Genomic DNA, 25015 nt, shown 5'->3' with positions numbered 1-25015 from the left:
CATTTGTGACCCACGAAGCTACACAGCTGGGCACAGCCTCCCACTCAGAGTGTCAGCATGGCCAGGGACACTGAGCCACGGGGGGTCAGTAGAAGGGGGCTAGCGGCTGCCTCTCACCAGCCAGCACACTCCTGCTTGACACTCGGCCCACAGAGCCCTGGGCACGGGGGTTGTGAGGGGCTCAGGCTCCTGAGAGTCAGGAGCTCAACTATGCCGTGGAGCCTTGGGGTCCTGCGCAGGGTGGGCCTCGGCCTTCCCCTTGGAGCCCTTCTGTGGACAGCGCAAATTGGCCCTGGCCTCACCCCAGCTTTCCCACCTCCCTTTTCTCCACAGATTCTCTTTCTCAAGAAATAATCCCTGTTAATATCTTTCTCTCTTTTTCCTTTTTTGCTCTTCCTCATCTTCACCACCTGCCCTTCTTTCCTGCCTCTCCTTCCTCCCATCTCTCTTCTCATCTTCCCTCAGAGGAAGATGAGGGGAAGGTGGTGGTCAGGCTCTCAGAAGGTAAGTGGCATTTGCTGTGGCTTCCTGCTCTCTGGGTCTGGAAATGGCTTTTCATGCAGGGCTTGAAGAGGCTGGCTGGAGGCAGCTCTCTTTCTTCACTAGAACTCAGGTGACCAGGTACATGGCCTTCCTGTCCCTCAACGCTTGGTGATGAGATATCACCCTGGGCACCTCCTGAGTCCTGATGGGGGAGCTTGTAGCTGCCAGGCACAGGCGCAGTCAGTGTCTGGGGGCTCCTGCAATGTCACCTTGCTGACCCAAACGCTCCTCTTGCACCTTCCTCTCCCAGCACCATTTGCGCCAGCCTGCCTGGTGTGCAGCCGCTCACAGGGGTAGACAGGGAGGGACTCAGATCCCCTTTCCCAGGGCGTGCTCCACAGGCATTTCTCAGAGCAGAGATTCTCCACCTTGGCACCACTGACAGTTTGGCCTGAATGACTCCTTTTTTTTTTTCTGAGATGGAGTTTCGCTCTTGTTGCCTAGGCTGGAGTGCACCGGCACAATCTTGGCTCACTGCAACCTCTGCCTCCCGGGTTCAAGCAATTCTCCCACTTCAGCCCCCTGAGTAGCTGGGATTACAGGCATGCACCACCATGGCCAGCAATTTTTTTTAATTTTTAAAAAATTTTTAGTAGAGACAGGGTTTCACCATGTTGGCCAGGCTGGTCTTGAACTCTTGACCTCAGATGATCCACCCACCTTGGCCTCCCAAAGTGCAGGGATTACAGGCGTGAGCCACTGTGCCTGGCCCTGAATGAGTCTTTGTTGTGGATGCTGCCCTGTGCACTGTGGGAGGATTAGCAGTGTCCCTGGATTCTACCTGCTAGATGCCAGTAGCTCTCACTCAGTCATGACAATCGAAAATGTCTCCAGCATTGCCAGTGTCCCCTGGGGGGATAATTCTCCTGGTTCAGAGACCCCATCTTAGAGCCATGATTTGCCCTCTGGAAGCCCTGCCTGGTTTCCTATCAACACTGAAAGTACCAGGTCTGTCTTTCGGGAATCTCAGACAACTTTGGGTATTTCAGGAAATCTATGGACTCACTGTGTATATAATAACGCATTGGGATTCCCATGCAAGTAATTCTGAAAAGCAGTTTCAAGGAGCTGGCATGTCTATGGGTCCCAGATGAACCCCTGATTTAAATGAGCCCTGCACTGGGCACCAGGGAAGCAGAGAGGGGGTGTAATCAGGTGGGAGGCCTTGGACTCACTAGGAGCAGAACTCGAGTGAGGACTTAAACCAGCAGGTGAAACAAAGTAGGTGCCAACCTGGGCGGGAGACCAGCATCTGGTTCTGGGCACTGGCATCCCCATCTCTACCAGGAAGATGGGGCAAGGTGGGTGCTGTGATCGCTTCCAGTTCTGACGGGTTAGGTGTTCTGACTTCCCACCTGGGCCCTGGGCCGTTTGGCTGGTTTTCTCAGGCCTATTTCCCACTTTCCTTTGTACACACCACCTTGATTTTCCACCCCCTAAGCGGGCATGGCCTGTGCCCCTCTAAATCTGCTGTTACCCAGCTAGGATGGTTGGAGTTTCCCAGAAGACTTTGCCCTCTCCTAACCAGCTGGGGTTTGGGCAACAGCATCAGGCTGCGTGGGGGGCTGCAGAACAGGGCAGCTTCCAGAGACAGAGTAGGTGGACCACAGCATGCGTCCCTCTGCTGAGAACGGCCCCTCCTCGCTCCCCTGCAGCCTCATACCTGGGGAAAGGGCTTTCTCCCAAGCTGGAGGCTGACCGCTGCTCCTGGCAGGGCAGGAGCTGGGAGAGAGAAACTGGCATTAGCTGGAGCTCAGAGCCAACGTTCCTGTGCTTCAGATGCCGGACCATGCAATAGGCTCTCAGCTCTCCTCGAAGCTGGTTGACTTAGACCCGTGGTATCCCAAACACTGTCCAGTGGAAAGGACCATGGGGTGGACTATCCAGCAAGCTGGCAGGGCCTGGTGATTGTCTCTCACTATGGGGTGACTTCAGGGGCGTGGGCCTCGATAGAACAGAACTATCTGCCAACTGCACCTCCTGAATGACTCTCATCTTACAGGGCCCCAAGTGCTCTGGCCAGAGCCACAGAGTTTGGAGGGGAAGGTGCTTAGGGGTTAACTCAGCCACACCCATTGTTGTCACAGATACGCAGCTGACATCAGCACTGTGGGTGGTGTTGGGGGATCTGCCCAAGGTCACAGTTAGGAGGTAATGTAGCCAGACTGGAGTTATTGGTCTCCTGTCTCTTCCTCAAGTGGCTGTTTCAAAGCTCTTCTCAGGCCTGCAGGCACCGTGCCCTGGGATTCCAGTGTGGGAGTTGGAATTGCTGCCCATGGTCTGGGGAGTGGAGTGGGGAAGGGGCAGGGAGCGAAGCTGTGGGCAGCCAGTTCCTTATTTCCTGACTCATGTGCCATAGCCCGGGTCAGACTAAAGCTCATTCTTTGCTGACCCTCTGAGGCTCCGCTTGATTTCCCTGCTGATACTTTGATGGGAAATTCAGAAAAAAATGCCCGTGAGGCAAAAATGGCCAGAGGCAGGATTATTCAGCTGGGGGAGAAGAAGAATTTGAGGGATGTCTGCTATGTCCCGGGCGCTGTGCGAAACACTTTACATTCATTCATTCTTTCATTCATTGCTTCATTTATTCTTAATATTTTGTGCACTGACTGTGTGCCAGGCTTTGGGAATATAAGGATGCATAAGGCAGCTGGTGAGGAGAGTGATGCCAACAGACATTTCAATATTAGGCAAAAGTGCTGAGCCGGGGTAGGAATAGGATGGCATGGGGGCTGGGAGGAGGGGGCATGTGGCCCAGTCTAAAAGGTTTGGAATTCTAACTTTTGAGCTCCTAGATCTGGGACCTGGGGGTTTCCATATTCCCTTCTTTCTCTTTCACCCACATGTCTTAATCTAACTTAGAGTGGGTGTGCCCCTTCTCTCCAAGCAAAGAGCCTCTTTGAGGAGACAGAAAATGCGCTTCAGGGTGTGGACGAGGAGCTGACAGTGCCAGACTGGAGGAGCCCAAGTCACCCTGTGCTGCAGCTGCTCTCCACCGCCAGCAGTCACTTGGCAGGGTTTGGGGTCCTGGAATGTTCTACATGAAGTACCCTCCCTGTCCCCACCTCTCCCGCCCTGCCCAACTCCCTGTAGCCTCTGATGCAGCTGCTCCAGGATTGGAGGAAAGGAGGAAAACAGCAGGAGAGGTGGTGCGAGTGAGGAGTGGAGGAAGGCAGGGATGGGCGGCTAAGAGCAGTGGTTCTGAACACCGGGCCTGGGATTGGCAAGAAAGAATTAGGAGGAACTTTCCTGTCTCTTCTCACCTGATCCTAGCCGGGCAGGTGGGTATCCTCATTCCCACTTTGCAGATGAGGAAACTGAGTCCCAGAAAGTCTCTAGTAAGTGCACGGGTGGTGGGTGAGGGGAGAGCTTGCAAGTAGAAGTATATTGTCCTGGGGTGGGAGAGAGAGAAAGAGCCAGGGAATAGACAGAAAAAGGAAGCGTTTTCAATGTGGAAATCTGCATCTGAAAACTTGGGAAAACTGATGTTTAGCCGTGAAGATGGGTTTTAAACAGTTCTGGAGATGAACTCAGGAAATCAAATAACTTCTCAAAGGTCCTTCCTGCTCTGGGTTCATGAGGAGTAGAGATTGTATGGAAGGGCTTCGTTCATCTCCACCCCATGGTGTGGGACTGGAAGGGCAGGTAGGGGTGGCAGTCGGAGGGCAGACCAGCTGACCAAGGAAGAGGATGTGCTGGGAAGGAGAAAGGAGGTGGGGGCCCGGTGAGGGCAGGGCCAGGTGGGGCTGGGTCTGAGTGGCCTTGGCTAGGTTGGCGACCCAAGGCACAAGGGCTGTTTCCAACATTGTGGTGGGAATGGATGCAGCTGCTTCTCCCAGGGCGAGCCATCCTGTTCCCCAAGTTCAGACTCCCAGTGTCTTGAGAACTGCTCTGGTGTTCTGCAGTTTAGGAGCTGAAGGGGCCAATGGGACTGTTGCCTAAAGAACTTGGCCATCCTATCGAGCCATCTCAGGGTTCTAATACACTGTCCCATGGGCCCTCCATGCAATCTTACCCGCAGACTCCAGGCTGCAGCTCAGGTGCCTGCGTTTAGACTACAGGATGGAGTTGTGCGGCCCACTTTATCTCAGTTTTACAGTTGCTAGAAGGGGTATCTGTACTTCCTTAAAGGGGTGGGACATAGGGCAATGGGAATTGCTTACCTAATGTGTGGGTCAAGGGCATGGCGGGAAACTGATAGTTCATTCCAATGGAACAACCTAGGACAGTTGATGGACTCTTAAAAGGTCTGGGCAGAGCAGTGAGGGATGGTAAAGCACCCCGAGTGCTCCCTATCAGGAGCAGGGAGCCATCATCCCAGGCTTTCAGGAACCAGGAGGGAGCTGGAGGGCAGGGCCGCTGACTGGAGTGTGGCTAGAGGGAGATGGGGAGGGGATGTAGCCACTGGCACCTTGCTCTTCTGTCTCCCTCCCTCTCATCCCCTGCCAGTCCCTCCTTACTAGCCAGAGGCCAAAGCTATCCTGAGCCAGAGAGTAAGGGGGTGTGGATGACATAGTAACTAGAAGTCAGCCTCCAGAAACGCAGATCAGGGTAGAGAGCGGATCAGGAGCGATGTCAGTGGATTGGAGAAGAGCACAGATCTTCACAGTATCATTCACATAGGTTTCAACTTGAACTTTAGGGAGTGAGAAAAATGGATGTGGCCTCTGAGATCTTACTATGTGCCTCTGGATGGGGCTGGAGGGTAAGTGTCGTGCTTCTGTGACTTTGTGGAGCACATGCAGATTGAGGGCCTGCTGTGTGCCAGGTGCTGTGTGAGGGCTCGGCACACAGACCAGCTAGGCAGGCTCTGGGAGCCCACGGGCAGCCAAAGAGTGGCTTTGTCTCCCTGGCTGGGAGAGAAGGGGTTCCGAGAGCCGTGGAGACCCGGGCGAAGCCATGCCGAGTGCCTGGAAGGGTCTGGGAAGAGTTTTCAGAGAGTGACCTAGGGTGGCAAGAGACGGGAGGGGACAGTGGACTCTGACCTTGGGTGTCATTTGCATGGCTGTGGGTGAGACTCCCTCTGATGATCTCTTCTCCCAAGCTGGATTACCAGTTGCTCGAGACTAAAGCACTCACTGAAACTATTGGCTCCCCGACTTGCAGAGGGTTGCATGTGCAGTGGGTAAGGGCAGGTCGGGGCCAGACTGCCTGGGTTCCTCGGCCGACTCTGCCCCTTGCCAGCTGTGACCTGGGCAAGGTACTTACACCCCCTGAATCCTACTTTTCCTGTATAATTGTTTGCTCTTTTTATCATTAGGGATAACCCTGTCGAGTTGGCTCTGCTCTGGCTGATGGGCTGGAGTGCTGAATAGAGCCAGCTCTGGGTGTCCTGTGAGCCTATGGGCCCTGTCTAGGTCACCCAGAGCCAGCTTGTGAGTCTGGAGATTCTGGTGCTAGTGTTCACTGCCACTAATTATCCATATGTCCTGGGCACATGGCTCCACCTCTCTGGGCTGAGGAGACAGGTTAGATCAGGGGTCAGCACACCGTGGTAGCTGGTCAGATCCTGCCCACTGACTATTTTGGAAAAAAAAGTTTGATTGCGACCCAGCCATGCCCATTCACTGTCCTATTGTCTATGTAAGCTCTCACACCACAAGAGCAGAGTTGTGTAGTTGCAACAGTGACAGCCTGACCCACCAGCCTAAGATGTTTACTATTAAGTCTTTACAAAAAAGTGTACTGGGCCTGCTCAGGGGATCTCTGCATTGTCTCGTAGTTCCAGCAGAGCCTCATGCTTGGGTGGCACAGAATCCATGCCTTTGGTGTGAATTGGCCTGGGCCTTCTGTGAGGGGAGTGGGTGGCCTGGGCTGGTTGAGGGAGGCTTTCGAGGAGGTCTTGCTGGTACTGCCTACATGGATTCCAGCTTTGGGTGCTGAGGTGCCTGGATCTGCATCACCCTGTGCCTGGTACCTAGAATAGACCACCCGTGCCTGTCTCTTCACAGACAAACTACCCCAGCCTTGTCCACTGTCATTGCTGTCGAGTGGAGGGGGCTCTGTGTGGGGACAAAAGGCAGATGGGTAGGCTGTGGCTGGAGCTGTGTGCAGACTCCATTGCAGCCTCTGGGATCTGCTCTGTAAAGCCTCCTGTGCTGAGGGACCATTCTTTTCCGGTGTCCAGAGAGGCCGCTGGCCTGGGTGTAGGATGTCAGACCTGGGGGCCACCCCAGAAGCCACTCCATGGAGACTGTGCCCCTAGGCAGCAAGGCTGGAAACGCCCCGCTAGCACCCTGGTGACTAGGCTCCTTCCAAATTAAGGTTTTCTTTGGGCTAAGGGGAAGAAGGTTGCATTTCAGCCAGCTGGACCCCAGGCCTGTCACCCATAAGGGACCTGGAGGAGGGGGCTCTTCTCCAACTCTTACCATCACTGTCTTGGCCAGCGGGGGCTGCAGGGGCCTGGCCTCCTGAGGGCTGCACAGACTCTGGTTCTTCAGTTTCTCAGGCTGATTTCAGTGGATGACTTAGTTGTGGGCAGTATGGCTCTGTACTCAGGCCAGGTTCCTCCTGGGTAAGACAGGGACAGGGCGGGGTGTGGAGGTGGTAGGAATGACATCCCTCCCCGACCATGGCCTGGGGTAAATAAAAGTGTTCTGCTGCTTCTTCCTTTTTCAAATGGAATTCGTTTAGGAGCTAGCCTCAGAGGCCCTAGAGGAGTCGGGCAGGTGCTGGTCTGGGAGTCGGGCCATCTGGGACCTAGTCATTTCCCTTGCCAGGCCTCAGCATCCTCATCTGTAAAGTGGCCTTTTCTAGCATGTGTCCCCCACCCCCTCCTCTTAGGCCGTTTTGAACACCAGGTAGGGCCGTGTATAATGAGGTCCTCTGTAAACTGCTTGGTGCTACAGGAATGCCCGAGGTGGGCGATGGAATGTTGAGTTCCGCCTGGGAATGGGGTTCCCTGACGCTAGTCTCTAGAGGAATGCTGAGTGTGTCGGGCGGAGAGGCCTGGGTGTGTCTTGGCATCGAAGGGGCTGGTGAGTCCACAGCAGCCCCGCAGGGCAAGTCTCACCAATGCAGGCCTGTTGCTAGGTGGCTAAAGCTGTTTCTGGATTCTGGGTAGGGGGTGGAGCTCACATGAACTCTGGCACTGTCCTGGGATACAGGCAAGGCAGGGATGGACCTCTGGGCCCGCTGTAGGGCCTCAGACTCTAGTGGCACCAGGAGAACCTGGAAGGGCCTGGGTGCTGAGCAAGATCATTGAAGAAAGAGAGCAGCCAAAGAAGGTGCCAGCTGTGGACAGACTCTTAGTTCTTGGAGGGAAGAGTCTCTGATGACCATATTCTGAGGCGGAGCCTGGGATCCATTTCAGAGCCCCCTCCTCTGAGCAAGGCCCTGGTGAAAGGTCACTGCAGGGCAGGGTGGGTCTGGGCAGGCGGGAGCCTTTCCTGTCCTTTGGGGGCTATTCCTATGTTCCCAGGCAGGAGTCTGGGAGGCTGTGTTCCAGGGGAGGTTGGGTGGGCCCTGCACTGCACCCCTGTGGATCTGTGCTCAGAGTCTCTTTCCCCTTGCCCCTTCCAGAGCCCCGGAGCTATGTGGAGTCTGTGGCACGGACAGCTGTGGCTGGGCCCCGAGCTCAGGACTCTGAGCCCAAGAGCTTTAGCGCTCCAGCCGCCCAGGCCTATGGCCACGAGACACCCCTGAGGAACGGGACCCTGGGTGGATCCTTTGTCTCCCCCAGCCCCCTCTCCACCAGCAGCCCCATCCTTAGTGCTGACAGGTAAGCTGGGAAGGGGCAGTGGGTGGGGGATGAGAATCCAGGCCTGGGACTGGGACGGGATGGGTGAGGCCTCCTGGATCTGTTGCCTGTGGCATGGACAGGCAGAAATCATACCCAGATGGTGGCACCTTGCAAACCACTTCATCAAGGTGCATTGGGGGCACATGTCCTGCGTGCTGAATCCTGTGGGGAGCCCAGTGACCTATAATTCCCAGGCCTCATTCAATTCCGCCCATCCAAAACTGTGCTGGAAGGAGTGAGGCTTACCACGGTGAATGCCGCAAAGTCCTTCTCCAAGTTGAAAATCTACCAACAGTAATGACTTATATCGTGGGCTCATCCTAGGTACCAGGCACTTTTGCTATGTGCTTTATGCAGTTATTTAATCCTCGCAGCAATCCTAGGAGGTAAGCACTGTTATTGTTCCTACTTTTCAGACGAGGAAACTGAGGCATAAAGGTGCAGTAGCTTGCTCAAGGTCCCGCAGCTAAGCAGTGGCATAAATCGGATTCAGGTGGAAGCGTGTGGTTCCAGAGCCCACATCTCTGTCCTCTGCCCCAGACCTGCATCATGGCGCCCTCCCTGCACACGATGAGAGTCAGATGGGCCCAAAGCCCACACATGAGTAAAGGGCTTGGAGCTCAGAACAAGGGGCCATTATTTCTGGCTAGGGATGCAGGGAGGATTTCTGAGGGCTGGAGGCATTTGTGGAGGGTCCAGAGGAACTAGCGGGATGTTGAAAGATGAAGAAAGAGAGAGAGGGCATTCCAGAAGGACAGCCCAGCAGGGACAGAGGACTGGGCTGTGGCCATGTTGGGAGTGTGATGCTGAGGGCATGTGGCCTGCCATTAGGGGGTGCCTCGGTGGATGGACGACTGGCGTTCATATTTCTGATTGCATCATGCAGAGATGAAAGCCCAGAGTTGGGTGGACAGTCCCTGCTGACAGACTCAGTGGAGGGGTGCGGCAAGGAGCTGCTTGACTGGGGCAGTGGGGGTGAAGGTGGAGGGGACACAGAGATGGGATGACAACATAAGAAAGGAGGGTTGCGATCAGCTCAGGCGAGGCATCGAGTGCCAGGCAAAGGAGGAGGATCCAGGAGGTGTCGCCCCCCAGGAGGGGAGACTCTGCCCTGACCATCCCTTCTTCACTGTGCCCACTGCCCTCCCTAGCCTGGGATGTCACAGGGCCTGCAAATTCCCCTGTCAGGCCCAGTGGGTCCAGTTTGCTGCACTGTCTACATTGGCTCAATGCTGAGCCTCCCCTGCAAGCGGGGGTACCATGGGAAAACTAGGGGAGCAGATGAGTGGAGGCAGCTGTCTTCTGGATTCTAAGCCAAGCATTCCCCCTCCCCAGCCTCTTAACAGGCAGCAGGCTGCGTTGCTCAGGAGGCCTGACTCCGGCAGAGGGTTGCATTTCCTGTTTTAAAGGAAAGGGGATTTTCCTAAGTTGCCCCAGCCACCCGTTGTTGGTGCTCAGTGAGCCCTGGCATTAGCAAGCTGTTCATTGTTTCTCACTCAAATCCCTCCTGCTGAAGTGTTGGCCCTTTCCAGGAAGCTAGCCTTTCTCCCCTAGGATTAACCTTCCAGAACTCCATTTTAGTGTCTCCTTCTCTCGCCCTGCTCAGCCTGGCTCTGTCTCCCACTCCTCCGAATCCAGTTTATTCTGGATTATACCAGGAGGTGGCCTTCTGCTCTGGCGCCTTCTGGGATGCAAAGTAGACTTTGCCCTAGCCTGGCCCCTGACCTTCTCCTTACTCTTGGCTCTTGTCTGGCCCAAGAGCACACTCCCGACCAAAACCTCACATCACCCCGTGAACCTGAGCTTATCCAACCTGGCCCAGGGAGGGCCAGCCCACCACAAGATCCTTCCAGCCTGCAGCTCCAGGTTTTGGCCCATTGGCTAAGTAAGGACCCCTCCCCATGGGGAGTTCCCGGTGCACGGCCTACCTGCTACCTCCCCACAGCTACTAGTTTATGCAAAGCCTCCGTCTACCTTTGTTTCTCTCACCATAGATGGATAGAAATTTGGGTCTAGAAGGAGTCAGGGTCAGCTAATCCAGCCCTGTCATGTTCCACGTGGAAAAACTTCAACAAGCAAAAAAACTCACTGGCCATCACATTGTGCTGCTGTGCTCTCATATGTCACTCCATGCGGACCTAGACTTAACTGTACAAGGGAACTTTTGATTGTGGCAATTACCCCAGGTATAGTCTCCTCTGAACTGAATTGTTTCAGAGTCAGAATTGGTAGTGACCTCTCAGCTCATCTCATCTAACCTCCCAATGCAGGAAATTCCTTCTACAACATTCAGGCCAGTAAGTCTGTCAGCCTCTGCTTAAATGCTCCTAATGACAGGAGCCTCATTACCATGCAAGACAGCTTTCTCCATTGGTGGCCACATCCCCAGTGGCTGGAGAGCAGACCTTATAATGACCTGAAATCCCCTGATGTGAAGCTTTCCCCTATGATTCCTTGTCTTTGCTTTTTTGGAGCCATCCAGGAGTGAGAGCCCCAATCTAGCACTCTCAGTCAATGTTTAAGGATGATGACATCACACTTGAGGAAACTGAGTCAAGGCAGGGCTACCCCCAGTAGGAACAGGAGCCAGGAAACTCCACTGGGAATCTGTGTGATGCTGGAGGCTCTATCATGACAGCCACCTCCAGTTTCGATAGGAGAGGGCTCTTCACTTTGACGTGGCTCAGGAGTGAGCATGGTGCAGTGGGGAAGACATGGGCTTGGGAATCGGACACAGCTAAGTTGAAACCCTGGTCTTTTATAAGCAGTGTGGTCCTAAGCCTACTGCTTAACCTCCCTGAGCCTCAGTTTCTTCCCCTGATGGTTCTGTAAGGTAACGTATAAAACTCTGACGTTCTGCCGCACTGCCAGTGGGCCCATTCTTCCTGTTGTTTGTGGTTGGAGGGAGGGCAGAGAGCACGCTGTAAATCCACCCTTCATTCAGTTCTGTCCGCTGACATCACAACCCTCCATCTCTCTGCAGCACTTCAGTGGGGAGTTTCCCATCCGGAGAGAGCAGTGACCAGGGTCCCCGGACGCCCACCCAGCCTTTGTTGGAGTCTGGCTTCCGCTCCGGCAGCCTGGGACAGCCCAGCCCGTCTGCCCAGAGAAACTACCAGAGCTCTTCTCCTCTCCCGACTGTAGGCAGTAGCTACAGCAGCCCCGACTACTCACTTCAGCAATTCAGCTCGTCTCCAGAAAGCCAGGCCCGAGCTCAGTTCAGTGTGGCTGGCGTCCACACGGTGCCTGGGAGCCCTCAGGCGCGTCACAGAACAGTGGGCACCAACACTCCCCCTAGCCCTGGCTTCGGCCGGCGGGCCATCAACCCCAGCATGGCTGCCCCCAGCAGTCCCAGTTTGAGCCATCGCCAGGTGATGGGTCCACCAGGCACTGGCTTCCATGGTAGCACGGTCTCCAGCCCCCAGAGCAGTGCAGCGACCACCCCGGGGAGCCCCAGCCTGGGTCGGCACCCAACAGGGGCCTACCAGGTTTCTGGCCTCCACAACAATGTGGCCACCACCCCGGGGAGTCCCAGCCTGGGCCGGCACCCTGGGGCTCACCAAGGCAACCTGGCCTCCGGTCTCCATGGCAATGCAATAGCCAGCCCTGGAAGCCCCAGCCTGGGCCGTCACCTGGGAGGGTCTGGATCTGTGGTTCCTGGCAGCCCCTGCTTGGACCGGCATGTGGCCTATGGTGGCTACTCTACCCCCGAGGATCGGAGACCCACAGTGTCCCGGCAGAGCAGTGCCTCTGGCTACCAGGCTCCTTCCACGCCCTCCTTCCCTGTCTCCCCTGCCTACTACCCTGGCCTGAGCAGCCCTGCCACCTCCCCGTCGCCGGACTCAGCAGCCTTCCGGCAAGGGAGCCCAACACCGGCCTTGCCAGAGAAGCGAAGGATGTCGGTGGGAGACCGGGCAGGCAGCCTCCCCAACTATGCCACCATCAACGGGAAGGTGTCTTCGCCTGTCGCCAGCGGCATGTCCAGTCCCAGCGGGGGCAGCACTGTCTCCTTCTCCCACACTCTGCCCGACTTCTCCAAGTACTCCATGCCAGGTGAGCCTCTCCACTTCCATTTTCACCTCTCCTGCTGATGAAGTATGTACAAGAGTGAAATATCTGTCCCAGTGAATGTTCTGACATTCCCTTGGCAGGTGAGCCTGGGTGAATCACTGATTTCTGGGACTTAGTTTATCTGTATAAGGAGAGTTGGAGGTGTCCTCCCCATAAGTGTGCTGTGGTTGTGGATGCTGAGATGAGGATGTGGATACAGATGAGGATGATAAAAAGAATAATGATGAATAGTATTACGGTTATGATTATCATCATCCTCATAGCCATTACCACTTGCTGGGCACATGCTGTGTGCCAGGCTCTGAGCTAAGTACTGTCTCATTTAAGCTTCTTGGCCACTTGGTCAAGTAGGTATTAATATTATTAACCCCAGTTTACAAGCTGAGGCTTAGAGGCTCTGTCACTTGTCTAGTATCATACAGTCAAGAAATGGCAGAGCCAGGCTTCCAATCCAGGCCACGCCACCCCAAAACTAATGGTCTTCAAGCATCATTAGAGTTATCTTTATCATGTGTCCGTATCTTGGGGGGGTCATCATTATTTAGCATGACCTTGAAAACCTGCCTTCCAAACCTGGATCTCCATACCTTTGCCACCCCCGCAGTGGCCACATCACTCCTCATAGACCCAACTTCATCGAAGCCCATGCAGGTTTGTGCAGTGAATTCTTCACCCATCGCCAGAACTTGCCACCTTTGCCTCTACTTAGATAGCTCATTGTCTAAACACAAAGGCCAGCCTCTAACTTGACTGTGTGCACCGTGGCCCTGAATGTTTGAGGCAGATTTAGAATGTTTTGGGCCGCCTCAGATGGGCCCCAGCTGCCTAGATTCTCCCGGTATCACTCTCAGGTCCTGCCCTGAGCCTGCCAAGCCAGGACACCTAGAATGACCCTGCACCCCCTGTTTCCTGCCGCCCCCCGGGGACATCTGGTTCCCAGCCCCTCTCCTTGAAGGATGCAAAACGTCTAGTAGCTGGGACACTTCCTGTTTCCCACCATCTTCCCTGCTTAAAATAGCCTTTGGAGTCAACACAGGAAGGCATGTGGGACTGCAGCCGCCTCTGACAGCTCATTAAACAGGCCATGGCAGCAGTGGGGCCTGGGGCTTCGGACGGAGAAAGGCAGCCTGAAGCAGTTGCACGGCCCAGCTGCCTAACCCAGAGACCTTCAGCACACAGCTGCCAGAAAAGGGAGCTGACCTCTCCCCTCACGATCGCTGGAAGACAGATCCCAGAAGCATAAGGGAGTGTAAATCATAGGTTGAAATTGACTTAGCACTGGAGACACAACTTGTGTCTCCTGATCTGCTCTCTTAACTTTACAGTGTCTTTCATGCCAGCTTCTGTCTCTGAAGACAGGAGAGGAAAAATGTGGAATCCTCATCTTTTTCTATTTCCCTTCCCTTTTTTTTGGTTTTCTTTGGTGCCAAAAGCTGAAGGAAGAGGTTGAGAGTGAGGGCCACACATCCTGATGCTTAGACAGGAAGATACAGTTTAGCTGGTCCTAAACTGGCTGCTAGGGCCTCTTACCAAGGCCACCATCTGTGTGACTTGGGCAAGTCACTTCTCGTCTCTGAATTTCTCCTTATATGTAAAATTAGGCAGTTGGACTCTGTCCTGTCTGAGCTCCCTCCAGAATCTCATGTTCTACGACAAATTTGCAAGGTCTGCAAAGAGTCTGGGCATGGGTGTGTGTGGGCATTGTTGTCTGCCTGAGAAGTGGGGTGCCCGACATGCAGTAGATGGCCTCTAGATTCTAGGCCAGCTATCACCTGTTTAATCCAAAGAGAAGTGAGTTTTTTTTGTACTTTGTGATGCAGAACATAGGCTTTCCCTGTAGAAAGTGAGGAGGGGCCTGGGGAACAGGGGGCAGAAATGGATCTTTCTGCCCTTATCTTCATGGTGGGTATGCTGAAGTTGAGAAACTGAGCCTGTGGAGGAAGGTTCTAGAAGCAAGCGTTTTAGCCCGTGGGAGAAAAGCCGCAGGAAGGGTTTAGTCACAGTCTTCTAGGGAAAGGGGGACATGGGGTGGAGGAAGGCTTTCGGTGGGCTCTGCGAGAATGCAGTGCCAGGCCCTCCACCAGGAGGTGGCTCAGCCACCCAGAGGGCGGCCAGGGGATAGGGGATGGATGAGGAGGCCGAAGGTCCCTTCCACTGTGTGTTCGAGGACATCAGCTTTTGATGTCAGTTTCCTGGGGCTGCCATAACAAAGGACCGTGTGCTTAGTGGCTTAAAAATGACAGAAATGTGTTCTCTCACAGTTCTGGAGGCTAGAAGTCCAAAATCAAGGTGTTGGCAATGTTAGCTCCTTCCTGATGTTCCGGGGGAGAATCTGTCCCAGACCTCTCTCCCAGTTTCTTGTGGCCGCCAGCATCCTTGGTGTCCCTTGGCATGTAGACGCATCACCCCAGTATCTGCCTGCACCTTCCATGGTGCTCTCCCCTGTGTGTATCTCTGTCTACTCTCCTTGTAAGGACACCAGGCCTACAGGCATACTGGATTAAGGCTCACCCTAATCCTGTGTGACCTCATCTTAATTTGTCTACATCTGCAAAGACCCTATATCCAAATAAGGTCAAATTCACAAGCACTGGGGTCAAGACTTTGATGTATGTTTTGGGCGAACACAATTTAACCCATAACACTTTCTTCCCTTCTCCTGCTTTAGACAACAGCCCGGAGACACGGGCTAAAGTGAAGTTTGTCCAGGACACTTCTAAGTATTGGTACAAGCCTGAGATCTCCAGGGAGCAGGGTGAGTGCTGGGCTCTGTGGTCCATCAGAGGTCATAGCTGGCTGAGGCCTCCTGTGTCTTCCCTGGGCAAGGAACAGAGGCAAATTTAGTCCTCTTTGTAGCAGGGGGTCATCACAGAGGGGGCTGGGGTTGAAGTTAGACAGTAGGAAGCACTTCCCTCAGTGAAGTGTGGGAACACAGAAGCAGTGGTTGTAGACAGTTCTTGGAAGGGTTCTTAAAAACAGCAAAGCCTTGGTTTTCCTGGGCAAAGTAAAAGGTCTGCCAAGATAACATGAAACCGTAGCTCTCTGTCTGCCTGATGTGGGAGGTTTTTGCATTTTACAGAGAGAGAGAACAAAGTGGGGAATGTGGGAATGATTCTCAGGGGAAGCCTGTCTGGGTGTGGGACAGGGGTCAGCAACGGCAACCCGTAGGTCAAATCTGGATGCTGCCTGCTTTTGTAAATGAAGTTTTATTGGGGCGCACCCACACCTGCTGGCTTGCATCCTCTCTGTGCTGGTGTCCTGCTGCAGTGGCAGAGTGGAGTAGTTGTAGCAGAGGCTGCATGGCCTGCAAAGCGTGAAATATTTACTCTCTGGCCATTTACAGAGGAAGTTTGTCAGCTGGGTGTGGTGGGGCACACTTGTCATCCCAGCATTTCAGGAGGCCAAGGCAGGGGGATCACTTGGGGCCAGGAATTCAAGACCAGCCAGGGCAACATAGTGAGATCCTGAATCTACAAAACAAAAAAAAGAGAAAATTATCCAGGCAAAATGGCACATGCTGAACAGTGGCCTGTGGTCCCAGCTACTGGAGAGGCTGAGGTGGGAGGATCCCTTGAGCCCAGGAGGTCGAGGCTGCAGTGAGCCATGATTGTGCCTGCATGCCAGGCTGAGTGACAGTGAGGCCCGGTCTTACAAAAACAAAAAACCCAACAGAATAAGTTTGCCAACTGGAGTACAGGAAGACCCTTAGGACTAGTTAAATTCTAACTTCAAAGAACGTTGTTTCACCTAAGAAAAAACAAAGGTCGGTAGGCTCAGTGAGACTTAAGTAAAACTAGTGCCACCAATGTCTTGCTTCCTCCCCTCTCCTTGTCCCTTCCCCATGCAGCCATCGCACTCCTGAAGGACCAGGAGCCCGGGGCCTTTATCATCCGTGACAGTCACTCCTTCCGAGGCGCCTACGGGCTGGCCATGAAGGTGTCTTCGCCACCTCCAACCATCATGCAGCAGAATAAAAAAGGTAACCTCATCTCCCAGAGCGGGGCTCAGGACAAGGTGAGCTTTACAGTTGCTAAACCTGGAGGTGCTGGAGGGACCCAGGGTGCTGCGCAGGACCCTAACTCCCATCAGACTCTTCGGAAGAGGGTGTCTTGGGCTTGGCGATGGTTGGGGTCAAAGATGGGGAAAGCAGGAGATTGGGTGCCTGCCATGTGTTTCCTGCGGGGTGGGAGAGCAGCAGAGGGCGCTGCAGTCCGTGGGGCTCCAGTCACATTCTCTCTTCGGCCATTTCTCCCATCTTGGCCCTGCATACTGCGGAAGTTTTGAAGCAGTCTTGGGAGGTGGTGGTGGGAGGAAGCCATGGGAAGGGACTGAGCCTCATTTCTTTCTCTTTGTCCCAGGAGACATGACCCATGAGCTGGTCAGGCATTTTCTGATAGAGACCGGCCCCAGAGGAGTCAAGCTCAAGGGTTGCCCCAATGAGCCAAACTTCGGTGAGCTGTCCCTGCTGCCCCCGTCTCTACAGTCTGGCCTGAGTCTTGGCCCTGTCCTGGGTTCCTCCAAGTTCTTTCTGACAGGCTCTGCCAGCCACCCTTGTCGTGAATTCAGCGGAGAAAATGAATGGAGACTTGTCTCCCTCTGCAGTGCAGCTCCTAATTCTGCCAAACTGCATTCTGTATTTGTCCTGCCCAGCTGGGACTTGTTCTCATTATAACTGGAGTAACAATAGTAAAATCAGCTGCCTTAATTGACCACCTACCGTGTGAATGTCACTGTCCCAGCACCTTCTATCACGTCTGGCCTCACAGCTATCCTGTTTGATAGGGGTCATCCTCCCTAATAGGGAGGAATTGACACATGAAAAAAATGAGAGTCATCAAAGTTACACTTACCTGAGAACCAACAGGTGAGATGTGACTGAGTTGGGATTGGATCCCACAATTCTCTGATCCTTCTGCCCTGTTCTCAGAGGAGCCCCAGTAACTGGGGTGAGTTAGGAGCAATGTTAGGAGGAACTTTCTGCAGAGGAAAGTTGTTAGGTAACTTTATGACTGCTGGAGTGAACCTTGGGAATCTCTTTTGGATCTTCTTAAAAAGAGGGTGTGAATTTTCAGCTTTGTTGGTGGGTTGAGGTAGAAGTAACAAAGAAGTGGAAGATCGTGTGTATCGGGATGAGGGTGGAGGTGGAGGTTTCCCCTCTGACTTCCAGTATCGCTGCCCCTGACATGCTGTCTGCTTCCCTGCAGGATCGCTGTCTGCCCTGGTCTACCAGCACTCTATCATCCCATTGGCCCTGCCTTGCAAGCTGGTCATTCCAAATCGAGGTAGGAACGTGAGACTCCTGGCTCACCACCCACACCCTTGAGCTGGCCCCCGTCATGTCTTGATCCTGCCAGCCACTCTAGACATGGGCCAGGGCTGGAGGACACACATCATTTTACCAATCTGGAGAAACTAAAAAATACTCTCCTTTTTTTCCTATTAAAAAAGAAGAAAAAATTTATGAAAAAGCTTGACTCCAGGAACATACATAAATGGACTTGCCAGATTGTTCAGGAAAACCCTCCGTGTGAAGAAATTCATATGGAATCTTCAGACCACGTGTCATCCCAGGGATGACAGGAGACAGGAGAAGTAGGGGACAGGAGACATGTCCTGGAGGATGAGATGGGCATCTGGGGAAGAGAGCGGGGAGGCAGACTGAGGTGTTGGGGGTTGGTCTGGATGGAGAGGAGAGAGCAGCCTCAGGAAAGGGAAGGCAGTGCCTCGATGTCGCTGGATTTTCTAATCTGTGTGCTGGGAGGGTGTTCCCTGACTGAGGGGATGCTGAGCTGTTAGGGAAGAGCAAGTCCTCTTTTGATTGTGGGAAGTTGGAATGGACTCAAGAGCATGAGGACATGCAGGATGAGAATCTGAGTGAGACGGCAGGGCTGGAGAGGGGGTGTTTAGCTTCTCTCATGGAGGCGCATCAGCCCTGGAGCATGGCAGGTGGGCACCTGGAACTCCTCCCAGCACAGGTCTCTATTGCCCAGCCCTCGGAGACACAGGGCTCACCTGAGGGTCATTGGCCTCACCCCCAGTGCAAGGTCTCAGAACTGGGAGCTGGGCTGCCTTCTCCCCACTCTCTCAACAATAGGACCTTCAGAAGCACTCCTAGGCTGTGGCCCTAGGATCTTTTCTAGTCTGTCTTGGAGCTCCTGGGGCTATGCCCACACATAACACCTCCAGTATTTTTGGACAATTTCTATTTATCCAGTTTAGTTCATTGAACTATTAATGGTAATGGACCAACATTATTAGCTTATAAGTTCAAATACAACTTAAATAGCACTATTAGCCAATGACACAATTCAGACACGAATTGAATTATATTCCTATGGAATTTACCATAGTAGTTCAGCAATTAAAAAACTGTTTAATATTTAGATTGTATAAACCTGTCATTTTCGAAGTATGGGCCTAGACCGACAGCATCAGCATCTCCTGGGGACTTGTTAAAAATGCAAATATTGGCTGGGCATGGTGGCTCATGCCTATAACTTCAGAACTTTGGGAGGCTGAGGTGGAAGGATTGCTTGAAGTGAGGCATTCAAGACCAGCCTGGACAAGATCAGAAGACCCCATTTTTACAGAAGAGTAAAAAAATTAGCCAGGCATGGTGGCTCATGCCTGTAGTCCCAGCTACTCTGGTGGCTAATGTGGGAGAATCCACTAAAGACTGGGAGTTTGAGGTTGCAGTGAGCTGTGATCACACCACTGCACTCCAGCCTGGGTGACAGAGCAGGATTTTGTTTCAAAAAAAAAATTATCTACCATGTACAATGTGATGTTTTGATAAATGCATACATTGTGGGTTAAATCAAGCTAATATGTCCATCACTCAATTCTTATTAACATTGGAATTAGAGTTATGCTGGGTCAATGGTTTAATGAATTAGGGAAATTAGAGGATTTATTGACCTACACAAAGATATATCAATGCAAAACAATAACAGCAATGCCAATTGTCACTTGAAGGCTTGCTTTATGTTAAGCACTGGCTAAATTGTACATGGAATCTCTCAAAAACCAAGTGACATGGGTACCATGATCATCATCTTTGTTTTATAGATACTTAGTAAGTGCTGGGGTGAGGGTTTGAGCCCAGTTCTGCTGGACTCCAGAGCTCACAACCAGTGTGCTGGCTGCTTAGAGCAATCATCAAACATTCAGAATGAGCCTAACTCAGGGCTGACTGCCATGTTCTGGTATGAAAAGCAATGTCCCTTGTGCCAAAGAGTTGCAGAGCTCAACTTCAGCCCAGCCAAACTTGTGCTTCTTTCCAGCTCTAGGGTTTTAATTCCTACTGAATTTTTGTCTCAGACCCCACAGATGAATCGAAAGATAGCTCTGGCCCTGCCAATTCAACAGCAGACCTGCTGAAACAAGGGGCAGGTGAGTGGTCACCTGAAACTACCCATGCCCAGGCCTTCCTTTCTGCCTTCCTGCCCTGATCCCTCCTGCAGATGCAGGCTGGAGGTCTCTCCAGGCCCAAATATCTCTGGGAAGATCACATTTCTATGTGCAGATGCCTTGGCTCAAGGCTAGCCTGAAATTTATCTGCTACCTTCTCCCTGAAGAATGGATCTGGGTTAATGTCCTCACCCACCCCAGCTCCCATGACTCCCCCTTGGGTTGGTTTCTTCCAGCCTGCAATGTGCTCTTCGTCAACTCTGTGGACATGGAGTCACTCACTGGGCCACAGGCCATTTCCAAAGCCACATCTGAGACATTGGCTGCAGACCCCACGCCAGCTGCCACCATCGTTCACTTCAAAGTCTCTGCCCAGGGAATCACTCTGACTGACAACCAGAGAAAGTAAGACTCCTGTGCCTGCTCCTGGGTGGGGTTCTCCTTCCTGTGACCCATCTGTTCATCCATGTACCCACCCATTTACCAATTGATTAATTCCTTGCACCCAACTTCTCATCTACCCTCCTGTCCATCTGTCTTGCATCTACCTCCCATCTACCCAGCTACTTATCCATCCATCCATCCATCCATCCATCCATCCATCCATCCATCCATCCATCCATCCATCCATCCATGCATCTATCCATCTAATCCCTGCATTCATTCATCCCTCATCTATCCCTGACCACCCGTTTTTCCCTTCATCCATCTATATCTTCATTCATCTATCCATCTACCCATTCATCCATCCTTCTGTGAGAATTTGCCAGCATTGCGTATATGGCTGTAAATACAACTGATAAAAAGGACCTGCTTTCTAGGAGCAGAGCCCATCCACTTGGACTCTCTCCTAACAGTGTCCCCGGCCTCTTTGCTTCTTCTTCCAACCCCTCCCCACATTTCCTATTCCTCAGTGCCAGTTTCCTCCTTTCCCAGCCCCTGGCATTTGGGATGATTCTATGGCACATCTGTCTCTGTACATTGCTTAGGTTGCCAGTGTCAGCAGCTCAGGCCATCTTGCTCATAAGAGAGAGGTTGTGTGGACCTGTGATAGCCACAGATGGTGGAAAGGTGGCCTGACCTGCTGGTGGAAGGAGGGGAAAAGCAGCCCCGTTAGCACTCATTCCCTGTTTATCTGATGTCTGTGCTGCAGGCTCTTTTTCAGACGCCACTACCCCCTCAATACTGTCACCTTCTGTGACCTGGATCCACAGGAAAGAAAGTAAGTCTCTTGTACACACCTTCCCTCCCACATAGCTCTCTTCCCTCCCACACGTCTGTGTGGGTGCGTGCATGTGCATGTGTATGTGTGTACATTCTCCATTCAGCTGGAAGATCTGCCCATGTGTGAATAATCGTGTTGGGTATCTTTTGAGTCTTTCCCACTATAGATATGGGGACTCTCCTAGGGACTCAGTGCCCACAGCCACCCCTTCTGTCATGCCCTGACCCTGAACCTGCCTCTCCACGATGGGGAGAGCCCCTCAGGAGGCAGGCTGCAGTGTTCTCTCCACCTTGAATGCATCTCTGTGTGAGCTTGGGCAGCTCCTGTGCCCTGGGAATGGGGGGTCGGTCCCCTGCCTTCCTGCAGAAGGTCTGGGTGTGTGTGGGGCTGGGCTCTAGGGAGAAAGTACGGTGATTTACTCTGAGCCCACTTTCTCTCCACAGGTGGATGAAAACAGAGGGTGGTGCCCCTGCTAAGTAAGTGTGACTTCTTACCCCCCACCCAGCAGGCTGGCCTTTGTACTTCACAGTGAGGGAAGCACGGGGCACATTTAGAAACCAGGGCCAGGGGTAGGGAAAGAGCAGCAAAACCCTTTGTGCCGAGGTCACTCAGCTACCAAGCGAAGCTTGACCAGGCATACAGGCCTTTTGCCTTGTCCTTCCTCCAGGCCAGAGGCCCAGCCTCTGGTCTAGCCACCTTCATTCTCCCAGGGTCAGAAGCAGCAGGGATGGCAGGAAGTGGACAGAAAACAGAGTCTCATTGGAAGCAATGGAAGTGGGGCAGGGGTTGCTTACATGATCTTTTCTGCCCCAATTCTAGCTGCCTTTATTCTTGTTCTTGCTTTTTTGGGCTTTCCTATGAGTCTTGTGGCCAAGCAAGGCAGCCTTACCAGAATGTGGAGCCCAGAAGGTCTGAATTCTGGGGATGGCCTGGGACCTTTGGGTGGATTCCTCCATCCAGTGGACATGTCCTAGGGGCCTCCAAGGAACTCAGATCCTGCTTGGGTCTCTGACCCTGCCCTCAGGAGGCCTATTGGCACAGCAGATAAGATAGATGTCTAAATAGCACTAAGATGCTTCTGTGACTTTCAAACTGTGTTCCAAGGATCCTAGCATCCTTGGATTGCACCTGGTGTTCAGAAGGGAGGGAAAACTCTGCTGCTCTTTGCAGTTGTCTGTCAGTAGGAACTAGGCTTTTCTCACAATCACAAAACCAAAACAAAATATAGGCATAACCTGGGGTCTGAAGCTGACATGAGACTGTCACTATGATCTGTCATCCACTTCCCACTTTGTCAGGATTATTCCAACAACCCTATTATCCTCACTGATTGACTTTATAATAGGTAAATGTCATGCATTTGGAGCTGTAAAATACTGCTTTCACCTTTATACATGCAAACTTCATACAAGGTTGCTTTAGAAAAACAAAACGTTCACTGTTAAAAAACATGTCAGTTGCAAGGGAGGGAGAGGCAGCAAGAGAGTTCAGCTTCCATCTGGGGAGCTCATGCAAGAGAACACATTAGCACCTCAGAGAGGTGGAAAGAGCAGATATTTAAGGATGGATCTTCAAAGACAGGTTCAATTTGGACAGGTCAAAATGAGAATGGGAGTAGGAGGGACTATTTCAGGGGAGGGGCCTCATGGCCACCAGACTGCAGGCTCCCCGAGGGAAGGGCCATGTCTGGCACATGGGGAGGCTGGTAAATATTTGTTGAGTGAAGAAATGAGGGAACAGAGGCTGGAGGAGCAGAGGCAGGAGGAGGCTAGTGAGGATGCCTCAGTCCGAATGAATGGACTGACTAGTCTATCACATGGTCAGTGATGGCGGCTTAGGAGACGCCATGTGGGATGGTGGGGCTCAGCCCTGTCCAGGCTTCATAGGGTCATCAGTGCTGCGAGTCCCTGCATCTCCCATGTCTCTGCAGGCCACGGCGGCAGGCTGGAACTTTGTGTTTGAAGGTGCTTGTGCTCACTCACCACAGGGCCCTGCGAGGGGAGAGGGTCAGGGACAGAAGGGAGCGGGGCCCCTAAGCCTGGAAATCCCTCTTTTCCTCCTTTAGGAGCTGGTTTTGAGTTGAACCTCCTGCTGAAGAGGCTTTGATGGGTGGGACAGAGGCCACAGGGAGAGGCTGAGCAGGGCAGTGGGCTAACAGGGAATCATGACAGGGACGAGGCGAGGCCAGCCAGGGATCTCAGGTGCAAAATTCAAGATGTTAGCTCTTGGGATCTTGCAGGGGCTCCCTCCTGCCCTTAGGGGCTGAGGCTTCTTGCCTGGATCTATTCCTCGTGGCAGATGACAGGATTGGTCTATTGCGGGAGCCTGGGAGCCACAGCTGAAAGGAGTATCAGGGGAGGGCAAGCTCGGTGCTCCCGTCAGGTGCAGTTGCTGGGTCTCCATCCTGGTAGACACCCACAGCCAGGGCTGGCATGCTTCCTCCCTCTGCCAGGATCACCCCCACCCCTTCTCAGGGTCCGAGCCAGCCAGGAAAGGCAGATGCTGGGGGCTGCCCTGTGGACCCCAGCTCCCCGCTCTACCTGGGCATTACCCCAGGCCTTTGGCCCTGTTGCTCCCAGCCCCTGAAACAAGGCTGGGGGAGCACAGCTGTAGGAAACGCAGGATTGTGTGTGTGTGTGTGTGTGGTGTGTGTATGTTGTGTTTGTGTGTGTGTTGTTTGGTGTGTATATGTTGTGTATGTGTGTGGCCTGTGTATGTATGTATGCATGGTTTGTGTATGTGTGTGGTATATGTGTGTGTGGTATGTGTGTGTGGTGTGTGCAGTGGTGTGTGTGTGGTGTGTGCATGTGATGTGTGTGATGGTGTATGTGTGTGGTGATGTGTGTTGTGTGTGTGATGGTGTGTATGGATGTGAGGGTGTGTATGTGTGTGGTGGTTTGTGTGGTGGTATGTGGGTGGTGTGTATGTATGTGGTGGTGTGTATGTGTGGTGGTGTGTGGGGGGTGGGGTGTGTGTGGTAGGTGTGTGTGTGGTGGTGTGTGGTGTGTGTGTGCTGTGTGTGTGTGGTGGTGTGTGTGATGGTGTGTGTGTGGTGGTGTGTGTGGGGTGTGTATGTGTGTGGTGATATGTGGGCAGTGTGTATGTGTGTGGTGGTGTGTGTGTGTGGTGGTGTGTGTGGTGGTGTGTGGTGTGTATGTGTGTGGTGTGTGTGCTGTGTGTGTGATGGTATGTGGGCGGTGTGTATGTGTGGTGGTGTGTGGTGTGTATGTGTGTGGTAGGTGTGTGTGTGTGGTGTGTGTGCTGTATGCGTGTGTGATGGTGTGTATGAGTGTGGTGGTGTGTATGGCACACAGCGAACAGCCGAATCCCCCTTTGCTAACTTTAGCTGCCATGGTCCTGCGGTAGGGAGAGGGGTTTCCATCGGAATCTCCAGCTGTCCTCATTTCCCCATCTCGCTCTAATTAGCAACATGCTGGCTGGGAGGGGGCCTGAGCTCACATTCTGTTCTCTGCCCTCATATTTTTAACTCTGTTTTGCAAAGAGAACACTGGGTCACTCCAGGCCTGCGGGTGGGGGTGGGGAATGGGTGTGGGGTCCACCTTCCCTTTTTATTTTCTGGCTTCCAAGGTTCTTGAGCCCAGGAAGAATCAGTGTGTGTGTGAAGGGGTGTGAACTACTTGACCTTTGTCTCCCTGACCTTGTGGTGTCTGAGGAGGCCGAGCTCTTTGCAGGCAGACAGCACTTTCCTGATTGGCATATGTGTTGTGTGTCAGAACAGTCAGTAGGGGTAGGGCTGGGATGGGCGGGGAGAGGCCTGTCTAGGAATGTTCCCATTTTATTTTGGTCTCCTCCCCACCCCTCACTATCCAGCTTTGTCAGTCCCCTGCAGCTTCCCTCGCACCCCTCCAAGGGGGATTTCTGCCCATCCTTAAACAAGGCGGGACACTGTTTCCAGGCCTTGGCTTGCAGTCAGGGGAGTGCACAGAGGATTCTCTTCTGTGCCTCTCCGAGTCCCTGATGCTGAGGCTTACTGGAGGGATGGGGGAGAAAGGCTGGCCTGAGAC

General features: G+C 53.1%; 1 protein-coding gene across 2 annotated transcripts in view; it reads left to right on the top strand.

Annotated features, from left to right (window-relative positions):
- Positions 1–25015, top strand: part of TNS1 (tensin 1) — a 204111-nt gene that overhangs the window by 174205 nt on the left and 4891 nt on the right. For both annotated transcript variants that reach the window (XM_025404235.1, XM_025404236.1), the window contains 11 exons: positions 466–504; positions 8065–8263; positions 11268–12337; positions 15024–15110; positions 16203–16334; positions 16714–16806; positions 17560–17637; positions 19676–19747; positions 20002–20170; positions 20919–20987; positions 21434–21466. In XM_025404235.1, coding sequence (XP_025260020.1) covers positions 466–504; positions 8065–8263; positions 11268–12337; positions 15024–15110; positions 16203–16334; positions 16714–16806; positions 17560–17637; positions 19676–19747; positions 20002–20170; positions 20919–20987; positions 21434–21466 — 2041 coding nt within the window. The remainder of the gene's footprint in view (positions 1–465; positions 505–8064; positions 8264–11267; positions 12338–15023; positions 15111–16202; positions 16335–16713; positions 16807–17559; positions 17638–19675; positions 19748–20001; positions 20171–20918; positions 20988–21433; positions 21467–25015) is intronic.

Source organism: Theropithecus gelada, chromosome 12 (genome assembly GCF_003255815.1).
Source record: "Theropithecus gelada isolate Dixy chromosome 12, Tgel_1.0, whole genome shotgun sequence".
NCBI lineage: Eukaryota > Metazoa > Chordata > Mammalia > Primates > Cercopithecidae > Theropithecus > Theropithecus gelada.
This window is presented reverse-complemented; position numbering and strand designations above follow the sequence as displayed.